Consider the following 17,211-nt stretch of genomic DNA (forward strand, 5'->3'; position numbering starts at 1 on the left):
TGGATCGAGGCCTGCTTACCTAGCTAGACACACTTCTTCCGTGACAAGAGGCTGGCCTGAATACTAAAGTCTGAGCCTGCCTTCCAGCCCTCCGAGGTACATGACAGACAGTGTATATGGGCATCTGCCTGAGCATAGTCATCAGTCCCTCTGCTTTCTACAGTGCTTGCATGAATGTCTAAGGATGAAGAATGGCTTTGTATTTTGTGTCTTTGTCAATGTACAGACATGATATGTATCCAGAATTATTCTACTCCCCTCCTACCCCAGTGCCAGACACATGCTCACAATAAGACTGGCTTCATCCTGGAAAGAGAGCGCTGGTCTTTCAAGGCTTAGGAAGCCATTCTCCATTCCAACGCGGTGCACTGTTTAGGAACTGGCAGGTGGCATAATAAGTGTGCACCGTGAGTCCCTATGTAGGGAAGTTGTGATAGCTTCTAAAGGAGAGGCAACACATCTCGCCTCATTGAACATCTTTCCATCAGTTTTGGATTACACGTCCAAGCCAACGAACAACAGGTGTGAGTTTAACCTCACAAGGCCATGTTCTCATTTACTTAGTCATGTTGAGTAGTATCTTACTCCACAGATACTCCCTCTGGAGTCAGTAGGACTATTTATGGAGAAAGCTGTAGCCAAATACCGGTAAAGGTGTCACAATCCGGTCCATGGTCTTCGTAAGTACTCAGTGATTTGTTTTCTAAAGAGTGATATCACCTGCTTTTCTTCCTGTGATCAGGAATTATGATTTCCAAAACTGATGTGATCTCCTGTATGGAACAAGGGGAAGAGACTTGTTTTCCAAATCTCCAGGTCTCTGTGTATAGGATGATCCCGAGAGGTTTCTCTACAGGTGAGGAATGAGCATAAGCAATCTAAAACAATTAGACTATAAATAAGATGGAATTTCAGAAAAGCCAGCATGAAAACTTCAGATTCTGTGGCAAATAATACAGTCCTCTCTTGTTCCAATTGGTGTCAGATCCTTGTTGCAGACATCACTGAGGGCTTTCCATCAGTACGAATTGACTTCCTTCCCTGTACCTCTCTTAATATTCAAATGGGATTTATAAGCACAATTTGCCTCCTTCTGACACTCTGATCAAGGATTATAAAGATTTGGCTCCTGACTATTTATCTCTCTTATCTTATTCTGATTTGGGGTTGTGATTTTGAAGTTTACCTATTCCACACTTGTATTTGTCCCAAGTACACAGATCATGCGCTTATTTTCTTTTTATTCCAGAAGATGAGGCGTTCCTGATGGAGAGGCTTCTGCTGGATTCTCCTTCTCATAAAGGTCCTGAGCCAGTGGAAACCCAAGAGACATTGTTGGAAAGATCTAACGATAATATTTCCCAAACTTCTGACTGGGAAAAACCCTGCAACAGTGAGTGCAAGTCAGAAAGCGAGAGGAAAACCCCTGCATGGAAGAGCCAGGGTAAAACCACTCACCAGGAAATAAGTTTCAAGAGCCTCAAAGAAATGAGTCTTTGCCAGAAATCCCCCATAGCAGGGGTCGGCAACCTTTCATAAGTGGTGTGCCAAGTCTTCATTTATTCACTCTAATTTAAGGTTTCGTGTGCCAGTAATACATTTTAACGTTTTTAGAAGGTCTCTTTCTATAAGTCTACAATATATAACTAAACTATTGTTGTATGGAAAGTAAATAAAGTTTTAAAAATGTTTAAGAAACTTCATTTAAAAATAAATTAAAATGCAGAGCCCCCTGGACCGGTGGCCAGGACCTGAGCAGTGTGAATGCCACTGAAAATCAGCTCGCCTACCACCTTTGGCAAGCGTGCCATAGTTTGCCTCCCCCTGCCCCATAGGAAAGAGGCTGGGCACATGGAGCGAATGTGGGGAAAACATCAGTCAGAGCTCAGAGCTTATTCAACATCAGAGAACTCACATGGGAGAGAGAGCTGTTAAATATACTGAGTGTGGGAAAAACTTCCAGGAGAACTCCCCCCTTACATCTCATCAGAGACTCCACAGAGAAGAGACACCCTCCAGAGGTAAGGTGTTTGGGAAAAGCTTCAGTGCCAACACGGACCTTGTTAACCAGAGAACCCATGCAGGAGAGAGATGATACCAGTGTGCTAAGTGTGGGAAAGGCTTTGGTCGGTGTTCTCATTTTATCAAGCACCAGAGAACCCACACAGGAGAGAGACCCTATACATGCCCTGAGTATGGGAAGAGCTTCAGCACCAACATGCACCTCATTAACCGCCAGCAGATCCACACAGGAGAGAGACCCTACCAGTGTGCTGAGTGCAGGAAACGCTTCAGCTAGCGCTCGCACCTCATTCATCATCAGAGCACCCACCTGGGAAAGAAACCCTTCACTTGTAAGGAGTGTGGGAAAAGTTTCATCCAGAGCTCAGACCGCCTGAGACACCAGATAACTCACAAGTGTGAGAGACCCTATAAATGCCCCCGGTGTGGGAAAAGCTTCAGCCAGAGCTCACACCTTGTTAGGTACAGGGGCAACTCCAGGCCCCAGAACGCCAAGCGCGTGCTTGGGGTGGCAAGCCGTGGGGGACGCTTTGCCGGGAGGTCTGCCGAAGCTATGGGACCAACGGACCCTCCACAGGCAAGCTGCCGAAGGCAGCCTGCCTGCCATGCTTGGGGCGGCAAAATGCCTAGAGCCGCCCTGGTTAGGTACCAGAGAATCCACAAGGAGGATGGCCCCTACAGATGTACACAGCGTGGGGAAAGCCTCCAAAACAAGGCGCTTATGTTATTGCATCAGAGTCTCCACACTGAGTAGAAATCAGGGGGGCAGCTGCATTTTTAGGTGCATCAGTCACTCTTCCAATTAACAAATACATTTTCTGGAGCACTGAGCATAGGAAGGAGAGCAAACATGTTCCTGAGGTTACTGCTCATTTGGGGATTGTGTGTTCTGAATATTGGCTAGTAAGAACTCGAAGCATGAGGGAGGGTGGAGCTGTCATACTAAAAAACTGGATGCTTGTACAGAGAGTGGTAAGAAGTAAAGTGAAGAGAAAGCGGAGAACAGACACTGGGTGATCAGTCAAGCTGTGGGGAGTGATTCTGAACAGGAGAATAGCAGGGAGAGGAGTTGTAGGGGGTAATTGACTAGAGACTGAGAGGGATAAGAGGGATTTTTTTTCTTCCCTTATGTATTTATATTACTGACAGAGAAGACACAGGAGACCGTCACCTGAAGTCAACCCGTGAAGCATTAAAACCTTTGGGTGTCTTTATTGTGCAAATTAAGTTACATTGATTCTGGAAGGCAGACTCAGACACTCTGCAAAGTATACAGAGAGAATAGCCTCTTGTAATCACAGATGTACAAAGACTAATAAAACAGACCAGACATTGTTATTCCTGCCTGTAGAGGGGCCTAGAAGGTTCTGAAGCTAATAAATGCGTTTGAGAGAAGTGTGTCATTTCAATAGTCTATCTGCGGGAGCAAATAGATTCTGAATATTTCACTGGATCACAGTAGAACTACAGTCTATGCATCCGATGAAGTGGGCTGTAGCCCACGAAAGCTTATGCTCAAATAAATTTGTTAGTCTCTAAGGTGCCACAAGTACTCCTGTTCTTTTCACGGATACAGACTAACATGGCTGCTACTCTGAAACCAGTAAAACTCCAGTTCGCTTTAACTATGGATTTATCCATTCTCCTGGCAAAGGTTGCTTTAAAATGGGATAAAAGAGGGGATCTATTACAGGACAGCTGAAAGCCTGGGGGGTATGAAATGCAGCAATCTATGGAGTAAAATATTGTATATTGAATAACACTTTCATCTTGCTCTTACATAATGCTTTTCATAAGTAGGTCTCAAAGTGCTTTACAGATGGGAAAACTGAGGCACAGGGAGCTGAAATACATAGAACCATTCACTCTTAAGTGTGTGAATGGGGGAGGGAAGGATTAATAGGCTTTACATAGAAAGTAAAGATCCATTTTTCAAAGGTACAGGAGAATTTATGATGCTGAAGTATGACAGGAGATGCAGAAAGGAAGGCTCTCAAACCAATGAGGATGAGACAAAGAGACAGAGAAGGGGATGGTACGAGAGAAGAATTACTAGGCTCTGCTGTTTTCATAATACAAGAACCCCTTGTTACTGTTCAGCTAATCCTGGGGGAAGGGCAAGTGGAGGTAGCATGGGAGCTTCAGGGCTGACTGTACAGTGCTTCTAAGCAACACAAGCTAGTGTATCTTCCTCTTCCCTGAATGGCTATGGGAGGCCAGTGGAGGAGAGCAGGAGGAACTACTGCCATCTCTGGGGGGCAGCTCCTGGAGACGAGAGAGAGCCGCTTTAAGGACCAGCAGATGCAGCTGTGTACTGGTTTTTCAAATCTAGGGACTCAATGGACAGCTGAAGCAGCAATCTGATTAGATCTTATAAAGAATTACTTCAAAAATACAGTAATATCAAAATACACATTTTGTGGCCCTACTTGGCATGCAGATTTGCCCCTGCTCCCACTGGAGAACTCTGGCTAGGTCCTGCCCCCTATTAGGCAATGGGTAGGGATGGGGTTCTCTCTGAAAACAGACCTGAGCCCCTAGATTCAACTGAGATGCCAACAATGAGGAATAGCAAGAGAAGGGTTTGCATCAGGGATCTTCATACCTGCCAGCATCTTCAGACAAAAAAAGGGGGGACGAGGGGATTGTTAATTTGCATACATGTTTTTAGGCCTGGCCCAGACTGGTGCTTCACTGGGTTGCAGCCATTGTTGTAGCTGTATCAGAGCAAGCACTAGTGCTGACAGGCAAAGTTGCCATTTGCACTGGGGGAGGTTACCTTCAGTTTCAAAGAGGCATAACCTCCCCAGGTGCAAACCGTATCTTTACCTGTCTCAGCTACAGTAATGATTGGCCACCAATGGCTGAAACTTCACAAAGCCCTAGTCTAAGACAAGGCTATAGAGGGCAGCTGATGCGACAGGTGCTCTCAACTCATTGAGAGAGGAGCTACCATGAACTCTCCACAATACTGAGACCCAAACTAAAGAAGAGGAGCTGGAAAACCCCACTCCATGACCAAGTGCTCTCATTCTTAACTATCTCTCAGTGAATTAATCAGCTGCCTGCCCTCTAACACACATGCACACACAAATACACACTCACACTCAAACCTCACACTCTGTCCCCACTCTCCACTTGTAATAACAGTGAAAGGAGGCCCACTTCTCCACTCAGCAAGGCAGTGGCATGGAGCCACTTTCCCCCCAAGGGATGGCAACAACCCCATCTCCCCAACCCTTTCAGGAGCAGCAAGAACAGCATCAAGGGTTGTCTCTGGCATCCAGCCCACAGAGAGGCAGGAGCAGCAGCACAAGGCCCCCTAATACTTACCAGAAACCCATCCCAGTGGCTATTTGCTTGGATGGCTAGCCCCAATACACTCTTCCTCTCCTGCCACACACAGAGTTCTCTGTTGGGATAACATTGGCAGGGCTCTGAGGGCAAATAAATCAACATGCCATTGAGATGACTTAGAAAATTCACCCCATTGTTCCCAACTCTCTTCAGATTCAGGCAGACACTCCCACATCAGTTACACTGGAGTCATGTCTTCAAGTGTTTCTTCACAACCACAAGCACTAGCAACTTGCATAAAAATGTGAAAAGTGAGATACTGATGTAATCATATCCTTCCCAGGAGCTCTTGTCCTATGTGCAGGCCAACAGTATCTATTCCTCAGTCCAGTCCTGCCCCCTTCACATACACGCAAACCACTGTCCAAAAAACTAATCTGCCCCTGCACACATTCACAGAAACACACATCTCCAACTAATCTTGAAACACAGTGAATTACTATGGCTCTCTCTCTCCATACTGAGAACCCACTCCAATGAATTATTTGCCCCAACAGCCCCGATATCATTTGGACTCCCTCAACGCACCTCATCAAAGATTGCATCAAAGATTGATGCCTCTCTTTTTCCTCTGACTCTTTTCTTTGCTCCTCAGCTTCAACATTCCTCTCCAGATAACTTGAAAATGCATCAAGCTCAGAGCCCCAGGCATTGGTTGGATTCCCACCTAGTCAGCTGCCAACCATAAGTAGCAGTGACTGCATTATACTGTGTGCTATTTTTACACACACATACATAAACAAAACACATTAGAACAGTCATACTTTTCATTCAAGCTAGCTAAATGAGGCTTTCTTGCAGAAACAAGAACCCCATTAAACAAATACTAATAGAGTTTCAGTGACACAAATTGCACTTCCTGGAGTGACTGCCAAAATCGGGATGATATTTACTAAGCACCAGGTGGCTCATCTCTCTCTTACCAAAAATATTTTCAAACATAGGGAAACGCCAGAGATGAAATAGCAATCACTTGATTCATTCCACTGATGAATTTTCCTCAAAATAATGTCAAAATGAATATTTCAATGTACTACTTAGTATGCAAATTAGCACTTGTTCCCATTGGAGGACACTGGTTATGCCCCCTCCCCTTCCAGGCAGAGATATTGGGTGGGTGCCTTGCGAACATAGGTCTGAGCCCCCATAATCAGAATCAGAGACACACTTTCCCGGAAGAACAAGGAGTAGAAGGGGATTATGTGTATCTAAAGTCTTCATACCTCTATGCTTCAGATGGCATGAGCTGCAGAGGAGGCTCTTTCTTCATGAACAATGACAGGAATAGGACTGAGGTCACTGGACTGAAGAGGGGCAGTCAGGCTTTCCTGTTTACACTTTCTCAGGAGAACACATGGACATGAAAGTAAACAGAAAGCAAACTTTAAAGCTGACTAAAGGGAATCCATACATTTTGCGCAATGTATGATTGGCCTGTGAGACTTGTAGTAAGAGGAGGCTCTGAGATATAAACCTTGGTATCAAGGCCCGGTATGAGGCCTAAGGCCTAAACTAAAGTAATGGTCAAGACTTTGCTAACATAAAGCAAAGTTAAGCTGTGAGCCAGAGGCAGGTCCTGCTCACAGAAACTGGCAAGGAAAGAGCTGATGCTGCAAAAAGAGACATACCTAAAAGGTACTGGACACTAGATATCAGAACATTTGCATACTTGTACACTCCACACAGATAACAAGGAACAGACTAACCCAGCCCAATGACAGGGCCAAAAGGGTAATATGATGGATAGAGTTGTTTTGTTCGAACCAACATGTACAAGATGAGAGGTGGCACCTTAATACGTAGAGGGGTTGTACCTTGCTACGTAGAAGGGTTGTACCTCAATACGTCAGGAGTGATGTGTAACTTGTTTGTACCTGTGTATAAGAATGCATCCCTGGGGCGGTGTCTTTGTCCAGTCTAGGGGGCAGTGGAAAGTCCCGCCACTGACTGAGCTGAGTCCATTGCCAGGGGGCACATATTTGTAGTATGTCCTGTAGAGTAAAGTCTAGAGAGAACTATCATTGTGCTTCGTTTGACAATAAACCTGGCCGAAGTGCCTTCGTACCTTACTAGAGTCTGTGGTCTTTGAGGGTTCTCTCGGGGTCTGCTGGGTCAGCTATCTGCGCAGAGCTGCGACAGCACACAGAGGGAACACACACACGCAGCTGATTGATATCAACATTGAACAGAGCAGAGCACCACACCGGTAGCATCTGACAACAAGACTCACTGCCACAAGATATTATTGAGGCCAAGACTTCAGCAAGATTTTTAAAAGCATGAGACATTTATATGGACAGTCACAATGAGAACATCCACAATTACATTAGATAGAATAAATATGAGTAAGAAGGATAATCTCTGATGCTAGAGGGTATAGACCAACCCATTAATGCTAGGGCCTAGGAAGAAACTTCCCCCATGCAGTGGTGACACATGTCACAATTTTATTGGAAGTCTTGTAAATAATTAGTGTTTGTTTCAGAGGCCCAGCTGCTGGAGTTTTTCTGACTGTATGAGAATCTTAGCTTTCACTGGAAAAAAAAAAGTTTCTACCCACTGTGGTTGTCCAGAACAGTTTGAAAAGGTGAGCTGACTGTACCCCAAAGCCTCAAAACCCAGAGGCAAATTAAAAAACCCACCATAATGCATTTTTTAATTATATTTTGTAATAATCTCATGATTTTTGGCAACCTAACTCAATTTTGTAACTTTGGGGGTTAGTAATATAGCACAGGGGCAGGTTATTCCTTATCTGTCCATTACAGAGTTTTTTTGCACTTTCTCTTTACTATCAGGACTGGGTTGCTGGGCTAGATGACCTGATCTGACCTGGCATGAGAGGGAATTGCTGTTTCTGAGCAAGCTAAGGTGATGGAGAGAAGTGAGAGGGTTTTAGGAAAAAGTTACTGATTTCCCTGAATCTGGGGAGTTAAGGATTAAAACCAGAGAGCAACTGCTGCTTCCTTTTCCCAGAGAGGACCAGGAAGTAATGTGAGGGGAAGCGAAATGCACATGGAACATCTTGTGCTAGCCATCCCTTGGAAACCTGGTGTGTCCCTCTGCACTGAGATCGCTCACAGCACCTGAACCCTGAATGAATGAATCCCCATCTCAGGCCCCGCTCTCCGTGTCCGGGCACGCACCATGGATCAAATTAGCAACCCCATCCCTGCTGTCAGCTGAGCCAGAGCGGAGAGAGCCGCGGGCTGCAGCAGGGGAGGGGCATGGGACAGAGAACAGCAGAGAGGTCTGGAATTGCTAGCAGCAGGACCTGGTAAGGGCAGAAAGGAGACTGGAGTCTGAGCTGCACCGGGATGGAAATAAGAAACAATCCAGCTAGTTCAGGCACAGCACATGGTGTGTGCATCTTCAGCACAGATAGTGACAGCTGACCCTCTCTGCCAGGATTTCAGGAAGGGGGTTGGTGAGTAAGAACTTGACTATAGGAGTAAGTTGTACAGCTCTGACTACAGGGTTGTGGCTAAAGCAGTACAACTCCCCTAGTGTGGATGCACTTGTATTGATATAAAAGTGTTTATATGGTATTGTTTATTCCTGTTTGGGAAGGGGAATAACTATACCAGTATAAGGCACAATTATACTGGTATAACTGTCCATCCTAGAGCTTGCATCAGTATCACTATATTGGTAAAAACTTATAAACCCCGACTGACATAGTTATACCAATAAAATGTGTACTTGTAGTCCAAGCCCAAACATTCCCCAAGAACTAGCTAGTCCTACCAAATGGAAGTTTGGAAAATGCCAGGAAGGTGCTATTTCCTCGGCAGCGATGGTAGAACCAGTAGTGGAAACACCCTGCCCAAGGCTCTTCTTTGTCTACCATGTTTCCTCCACAGCACCCTTTGTCACACACTCTACCCCAAACACCATTCACAAACATTGCCTCCTGTGATGTTGCACTCTATATGAGTTTATAAAAATATGCTAATGAGTGAATATAATGTAACTGGAATATGCTTCATGCAAAAGGTCTCTTGTAAGGTATCATTACAAAGCTTATAATCTACTGAGTGTGATCATCCTATTTGTATAAATGTATCACTCTTGTATCTGCAACTAGAAATATGAAACATAACTCTGAGAGCCTATTGTAATTATGCAAAGTGTGGGCCATTAATGGTGGTTTGGAATCTTGATGACTCCCATTAACCAGGATAATTGATTGCAGATGGCTGTGTTTTTCCTGTAAGTCTTCCTGTATACCTGTGTGCTGGCAAGTGGGTAATGAAGTCTTACAGTGACCTGATCATGTCACCGGAACTGGAATCCTTCTTTAACCTGGTGCTTTTCCATTGGGAAGTGGGGGGAGAGTGGGAACCCAGAGGGACAAAGGATTCCCGCCTTATGCAAAAGATATATAAATGAGTGGAACAGAGAAAAGAGGCAGCCATCATGAGGAATCCCCTAGCTACCACCTGAGCTGGAACAAGGGCTGTACCGGAGGAAAGGATTGTGCCCAGGCTAAGAAGGTGTCCAGTCTGTGAAGAAACTTAGTGAAGCATCTCTAAGGGTGAGGATTTTGTCTGTATTCAGTTTGATTAGACATAGACTTGCTTGTTTTATTTTATTTTGCTTGGTAATTCACTTTGTTCTGTCTATTACTACTTGGAACCACTTAAATCCTACTTTCTGTATTTAATAAAATCACTTTATTTATTAATCAACTCAGAGTATGTATTAATACCTAGGGGAGAAAACAACTGTGCATATCTCTCTATCAGTGTTATAGATGGTGAACAATTTATGAGTTTATCCTGTATAAGCTTTATACAGGGTAAAATGGATTTATTTGGGTTTAGACCCCATTGGGAGTTGGGCATCAGCGTATTAGAGACAAGAACACTTCTGCTTTCAGTCAAGCCTGCAGCTGTTTAGGGGCAAGTAATTCAGACCCTGGGTCTGTGTTGGAGCAGATGGGCATGTCTGGCGGAGCAAGACAGGGTGCTGGGGTCCCAGGCTGGCAGGGAAAGCACGGGCAGAAGTAGTCTTGGCACATCGGTTGGCAGTTCCAAGGGGGTTTCTGTGATTCAACCTATCACAGCTCCTACCACACCCACCCATATCTCCTCAACACATCTCAGACCACAGCTACCCTCTTCCAAACAGCATGTATCACCAAAATCTGCTCCATGCCACCCCCACGTTTATTCACCAGCATCAGCAACACCAGACTTCATAAAGGGAGGGTGTGGAATAGCTGTAAGTCTGCAGAGGGTCAACTCTTCCTTAAAAAAACATTGCTTGATTTTGAAGTGCTTAACACCAAATATTGTCCAGTCTCTATCCTCCCATCTTTTGGGAAGGAGATAGATGGAGAAGCTGGAAGCTATTTATCCAACTTTATATCAGGCTCTAGTCCAGGGGCTGGGCTTCCTTCAGTTCTGAGGCCATGCTGATCAGGATCATGCTGTTAATTATAGGACAGGATCAGTTGGCCCAATTTGGTCATGCTGCACTTTCTGGTATCTTTTTATATGACTAACCATGGGTAGTTGCTCTGCTGACTAAAGGTCTGATCCAGTGCCTGCTGAAATCAGTTGGGGGCTTTCCTTTGACTTCAGTGGGCTCTGGATCAAGCCATATGAGAGTTGCCCTCCAGAGGATCTAATCATACCTAAATGTTAGTAGTCAGTTACTGGGGATGGAAAATTACATCTTCATGGAAAGATTTGTAATGTGGTGTCCTTCTTTGAGCAATCCAGTTTTCTCTGTTGCTATATATTTTAAAAATGTACCAAAATTAGATCCATGTGGAAGAGTATCACTATTGAGTGGGAGGGAGTGATAACTCAGTGGTTTGACTATTAGCCTGCTAAACCCAGGGTTGTGAGTTCAATCCTCAAGTAGGCCATTTAGGGATCTAGGGCAAAATCAGTACTTGGTCCTGCTAGCAAAGGCAGGGGGCTGGACTCAATGACCTTTCAGGGTCCCTTCTAGTTCTATGAGATAAGTCTATCTCAAATTATTATATGATACACAGTTTATGATATACAATGTCCTGTGGATCCTGCAGGTTTGGTCTCTCTTCTGGAGGACTTCTTGGATGCTGTCACTAGTTGGGTGAACCAGAGCTACCTCATCCTCATTTCTGGGAGAGCAGAAGTCTCAATTCTGGATAGATGATCTTTTCTACATGATGCCTTACTTCCCCTTCCTGTCCCCACTTGCTGAAGGGATTTGTTCAGAAGTAGTGAGTCAGGTTAAGAATCATTTTGTTGCTTTTGAGCATGCCCTTTCCACAGAAAACTCCCAGTTGGACGTAACGTGACAGTTCATTGGAGTTACACTAATTGTGAAGGTACACCTCTATTTGTCCTGTGATGACCATTGCAACAGTAGCTTCTTGCCTCATGACCACAAGGCTCAGTTATTGTGCTTCTCTCTTAGCAGGGCTTTCATGTCATTTGCAGCTTGTTCGGACCACAGCAGCATCTGTGCTCACTGCTTTGAGCAACCAGGGCTGCTTTGAGTTCTTTACACTTGCTATGTCTAAGATGGTGAATTGACTATAAGCTTTTAATGGTAGGTCCTAGCTATATTTGTGACCTCATCCTTGAGCATCATCCTGCTGCTTATCCATGTTCCACACAATATGGCTTACAAGGATCCTGCTGTGGCATCTTCAGTTGGCAGGCGATCACACTTTTCCTGACATTATAGAGACATTTCCCCCCCAGGAAATCCATCGCACCATACATTTAAAGGTAGCTACTTTTACTCTGGAACTGTTTTTCAGACTGTGCATTGTTGGCCCCATATTTATTATTTTTTGCTGTCATTTTCCTCCTTTTTTTCTCTTGGATTCCTCAATTGCTTCAGTTTGACTTTTTCATGATTATTATATTTCTAAATGTTTTGTTCTACAGAGCTCCAGCTGCCTTGGCTGAGGGGGACATGTGTGTGTGTTTGTGCGTGGGGGGGGGGGGGGGAGAGCGGGGACACTTTATATCTAAAATTCTTCTTTTAGTTTAAAATTGATTTGTTTATCACAAAAGACATTTTGTCCCTCTCTGTCTCCTGTTAGCTCCCTCGGGCTTCCACACCCCAGCCCACATCAACCTGCATAAGCACACAGACCTTGTGCAGGTATGTTGCACCAGCTCCGCCCTTATCCCTAGAGCCTGCCTGTGCTGCTGAAAGCTATTCATGTTGCCCTGACACTGCCAGCTCCTTCCCTCTCTGTTCAGAGGTGGAATTATTGCTGGAGCTGTAGGCAGTGACCGGGGAATGGTTGTACTTTCAGGTAGCAGAGACATTCTACATCAAAGACAAGGGAACTCTTTGTGATGAAGAAAAGAGAAGTGTCTGGAGGGATATCATGCAGGAGGCTTGTGACACTAAGCTCTTGCTAGGTAATAGCACCTTTTGTGTCTGTTTAGTGCCTAGTCTGGCTTCTGCTCAGGGTTCTTTCCTGGGTTCCTTATGTTTCCGGGGAAATAATTTATTTCCTTCCCAGATCCTGTGTGATAGAGATTGTGTCCTTTCAATGAAATACTAAATTCAGAAACACAGTGGCGGTGCTAATCCTACCAGGCTAAGAGCATTCTATGAAAGGAGAATGCTTGCATTTACATGTATGTGCTTGTACTAATACAAAATAATTTATTCTCCTTTCTTGGCTCTTGCTTCATTCTCAGAAGGGTCTCTGACTTATCTGCAAGTACAGAAATGATCAAGTGCTAGTAGCTTAATATTTGTGCTGAGTCATCAAGTCCCCATATGTGTGCATATCTCTGAATCTCCCACTATAAAAGTTTTGCTTTCCCACAAGAGCTCTGTAAACATCCCCCATCTGTTCAGCTAACAGGCACTCCAGCACATAAAGGAGATAGTTTTAAAATAACAGGTAATTGCTCATAGTGAGTACTCAACAAGTATTTAATAATGTTTGCTATCACTTGTTTTGTTTCCTCATGAGAAGGATTTATGATTTCCAAGCCTGATGTGATCTCCCAGGTGGAACAAGGAGAAAAATCAGGTGCCCTGACTCACCAAGTCTCCAAGAAAAGAGAGATCTTTAGAGGCAACTGCACTGGTGAGAGTTTATTTTACGTTCATTATTTATCTCTAAGGTCTCCCCCATTCATTGTAGAACTGTATATGGTCTCCCTTACTATAACTTAGATCAAAAGGATATGTTTCCTTGAGAAACACGTGCATATACTCAGTGCTCCCACATGGTGGTCAGAACAATATGAATTAGAACCAGAGGACACTAGCCAGGAGACTGATTGCTGAGGGGAATTCCAACAGTGACAGCTAGCCAAAAAGTCCAGTCAAAGAGCCTTAAAAATGCAGTCTTGCATCATACTAGCACAGTAGCTATCTTAGACTTAGATGACATTGATGCATGGCGTTCCAACAAATCCCCAATGGTCTCTTGAGTCTGTCTCATCTCAAGTTAACCAGTTTTGTAAAGCGCTGTCATCTATCAGTGGTCCCTTTATCCATCTTTTATCTGAGTGCTCGGAAGGGATCTTGTGATCCCCTGTGTGGAAGGGATGCAGAAGATTGAAATCTTGGTTTTCAGTCTTATAAATAATGATAGTTCAATTTATTTTTATTCTAGCAGATGATAGGAGCATCACTGAAGAGGCCACTCCTCAGCAGGAAGATCCTGAAAAGACAGAACCACACTGGACATTAGCTGGGAGACTAGCAGGGGATATTGCCCAGAATCCTGAGTGTGGAAAAATCTCTGAGAGGCAGGGCAGGTTGGAAAGGAAAGAGGGAAATTCTGTAGGGAAGAACCAGGGTAAATCAGTTCACCATGAAAGAGGATTGTGGTGACACAAGAGCATCATTGCCCAGGGAGAGGGTCTGAATACATGTATAGGATGTGGGAAAAGCTTCTGTCTGAGATCAAATCTTATTACACACCAGAAACTCCACATGGGAGAAAAACCTTATAAATGTACTGAGTGTGAGAAAAGCTTCCTTCAGAACTCCAAACTTAGTCAGCACCAGGGAATCCACATGGGAGAGAAACCCTATAAAAGTCTGGAATGCAGAAAAGGCTTCACTCTGAGCTCCACACTCATTCGTCACCAGAAAATTCACAGGAGAGAAAGGCCCTACACATGCACCGAATGTGGGAAAAGCTTCAATAAACACTCAACACTTGCACGGCATCAGAGAATCCACACGGGAGAGAAACCCTTCAGATGTTTAGTACATGGGAAAAGCTTCAGTCGGAGCTCAACACTCATTCAGCAGGAGAGAATCCATACAGGGAATAAACAGCATAAATGTGCTGAATGCGGAAAGAGCTTTAGTCAGAACTCAGATCTGATTGTACATCAGAGAATCCACACTGGCGAGAAACTCTATGCTTGTACTGAGTGTTGGAAGAGTTTTAGCTGCAGGTTAATGCTTATTAAACATCAGAGGATCCACACAGGACAGAGAGCCTATAAGTGCCCTGAATGGAAGAAAAACTGCTCCTGGAGCTCAGACCTTATTCATCACCAGAGGATCCACATGGAGGAGAAACTCTATAAATGCACTAAGTGTGGGAAAAGCTTCAGTAAGAAATCACAACTCATCCAGCACCAGAAAATGGTGACTCCTGAGGGTCTGGGCTGACAAAGGGGACATTCTTCTTACCATCCACTTGACATTTAAAGCATACTTAACATTGGAGGAATTTAATTTATGCCACTTTACAATTTAATTATCTCCCTTTTTCCAATTTTTCCTCCTTTCCTCTTCTTTAAGCAAAACAAGCCCACAAACCTCCCTGACTCTCTCTCTCTCTTCTCTTTTCTTTGCTGCTTCTCACTCTTCTTCACTGCATAAAACAAACCCACAAAGTTTCAGGGGGACCCTGTGCAGTTATATGCCTTCCTCATGTATCCTGCCTCTGACACTCAGGATGCTTTTCACGCTCCCTAATGCTGCTGCTCTATCCTCTGCTACCCAGCTAGTGACTGACCATTAGGGCTGTCAGCTGAGTAGGGAACGCTTCCTGTTTCAGATACAGATGACATTCGAGGAAGTGGCCGTGTAGTTTACCCTGAAAGAGTGGGCACGTTTGGATGAAAGCAGAGCAAACTCTACAGGGATGTCATGTGGGAGACATTTGAGACTGTGATCTCATATACTCATAGACTCTAGGACTGGAAGGGACCTCGAGAGGTCATCGAGTCCAGTCCCCTGCCCTCATGGCAGGACCAAATACTGTCTAGACCATCCCTAATAGACATTTATCTAACCTACTCTTAAATATCTCCAGAGATGGAGATTCCACAACTTCCCTAGGCAATCTATTCCAGTGTTTAACTACCCTGACAGTTAGGAACTTTTTCCTAATGTCCAACCTAAATCTCCCTTGCTGCAGTTTAAGCCCATTGCTTCTTGTTCTATCATTGGAGGCTAAGGTGAACAAGTTTTCTCCCTCCTCCTGATGACACCCTTTTAGATACCTGAAAACTGCTATCATGTCCCCTCTCAGTCTTCTCTTTTCCAAACTAAACAAACCCAATTCCTTCAGCCTTCCTTCATAGGTCATGTTCTCAAGACCTTTAATCATTCTTGTTGCTCTTCTCTGGACCCTCTCCAATTTCTCCACATCTTTCTTGAAATGCGGTGCCCACTGGGTGAATGATTGTTTTCAATTGCTTAATAAATTCTGCCCAAATATTTAACACATCATGACATGTTTTCTGTCTCGTGAATAGGATTTCTGGTTCCCAAACCTGATGTGATTCCCAGATGGAATGAGGGGAAGAAGCATGCGTCCCAGATCTCTAGGCCACCAAAAAAAGGGAGGTTCTGAAAGCTACCCAGACAGGTGAAGAGTAAATTGTTGAACCAGTTGAGAAGCTATCCATGAGTAAAGTATAATGCTGGAATTCCAAGACAGCCATCAGTTAATACAGTAATAATATTTGGTGACCATTATAGTGTTTCACATGTGCCAAGGGCATTCATTTAGTGAATTGGTGTCAGAGTTACGACTAGGATTTAGGCATTCCTGGATGCTAGCCCTGTGCTTAGTCCTTTAGTCCAATGGGAGTCAGGCATCTAAATACCATTAAGGATATGAGCCTTAAGGCTTGTCTACCTTACCTGCTGGATTGATGGGCAGTGATCGATCCAGCAGGGGTCGATTTATCATGTCTAGTCTAGACATGATAAATCTACTGCCGAGTGCTCTCCTGTCGATTATGATACTCCACCAGGGCGAGAGGCGCAAACGGAGTTAATGGGAGAGCATCAGCCGTCGACTTATTGCAGTGAAGACACCACGGTAAGTAGATCTAAGTACGTTGACTTCAGTTATGTTATTCACATAGCTGAAGTTGCATAACTTAAATTGATCCTCCCCCACCCCCAGTGTAGACCAGGCCTAGGGCTTTATTATTCTGCTTCAGAATTGGCCCCATCCTTTCTCGAAAGATATGGTTCCTGATAATCAGTCTCATAAATAGTTTTTAGATTTGGGATAAATCCTTTGCCATTCTTAGTTCTGGGGATTGAAATTGTTTTCCCCCAAAGAAATCATATATATTTTTATTTCAGCAGATGATGAAATCTTCTTCAGTGAAAATAAGGAGGAGAATTCTCCCCTGAGAATACACAAGACAGAGACACTGAACATGTGTGCAGACCTTATTAAACATCAGAGATTGCAAATGGGAGAGAGGCCATATAGGTGTTCTGACTGTGAGAAGAGTTTTAGTCGGAAGTCAGATCTTACTCGACATCAGCGAATCCACACAGGAGAGAAACCCTATACATGTGCTCAGTGTGGGAAAAGCTTCATCGCTCACTCGGCACCAGGAAACCCACGGGGGAGTGAAA

The 17,211-nt window shown here is 44.3% G+C and overlaps 2 protein-coding genes across 2 annotated transcripts; both read left to right on the forward strand.

The window, feature by feature from the left end:
* The first annotated feature begins 831 nt into the window (after positions 1-831).
* On the forward strand, positions 832-14,201 carry LOC127042902 (zinc finger protein 251-like). Its single transcript, XM_050936416.1, has 7 exons — positions 832-856; positions 1,250-1,444; positions 1,836-2,021; positions 12,431-12,492; positions 12,650-12,758; positions 13,328-13,441; positions 13,976-14,201. Exons 1-7 carry the CDS (start codon positions 832-834, stop codon positions 14,194-14,196), a joined length of 912 nt encoding a protein of 303 aa, XP_050792373.1. The 3' UTR covers positions 14,197-14,201.
* On the forward strand, positions 14,200-17,211 carry LOC127042910 (zinc finger protein 436-like; the record flags this gene model as incomplete). Its single annotated transcript, XM_050936417.1, has 3 exons — positions 14,200-14,967; positions 16,086-16,657; positions 16,933-17,211. Coding segments are annotated over 2 exons (795 nt in total), but the record flags the coding sequence as incomplete, so codon positions are not given.

This window comes from Gopherus flavomarginatus, chromosome 1, assembly GCF_025201925.1.
Source record: "Gopherus flavomarginatus isolate rGopFla2 chromosome 1, rGopFla2.mat.asm, whole genome shotgun sequence".
NCBI lineage: Eukaryota > Metazoa > Chordata > Testudines > Testudinidae > Gopherus > Gopherus flavomarginatus.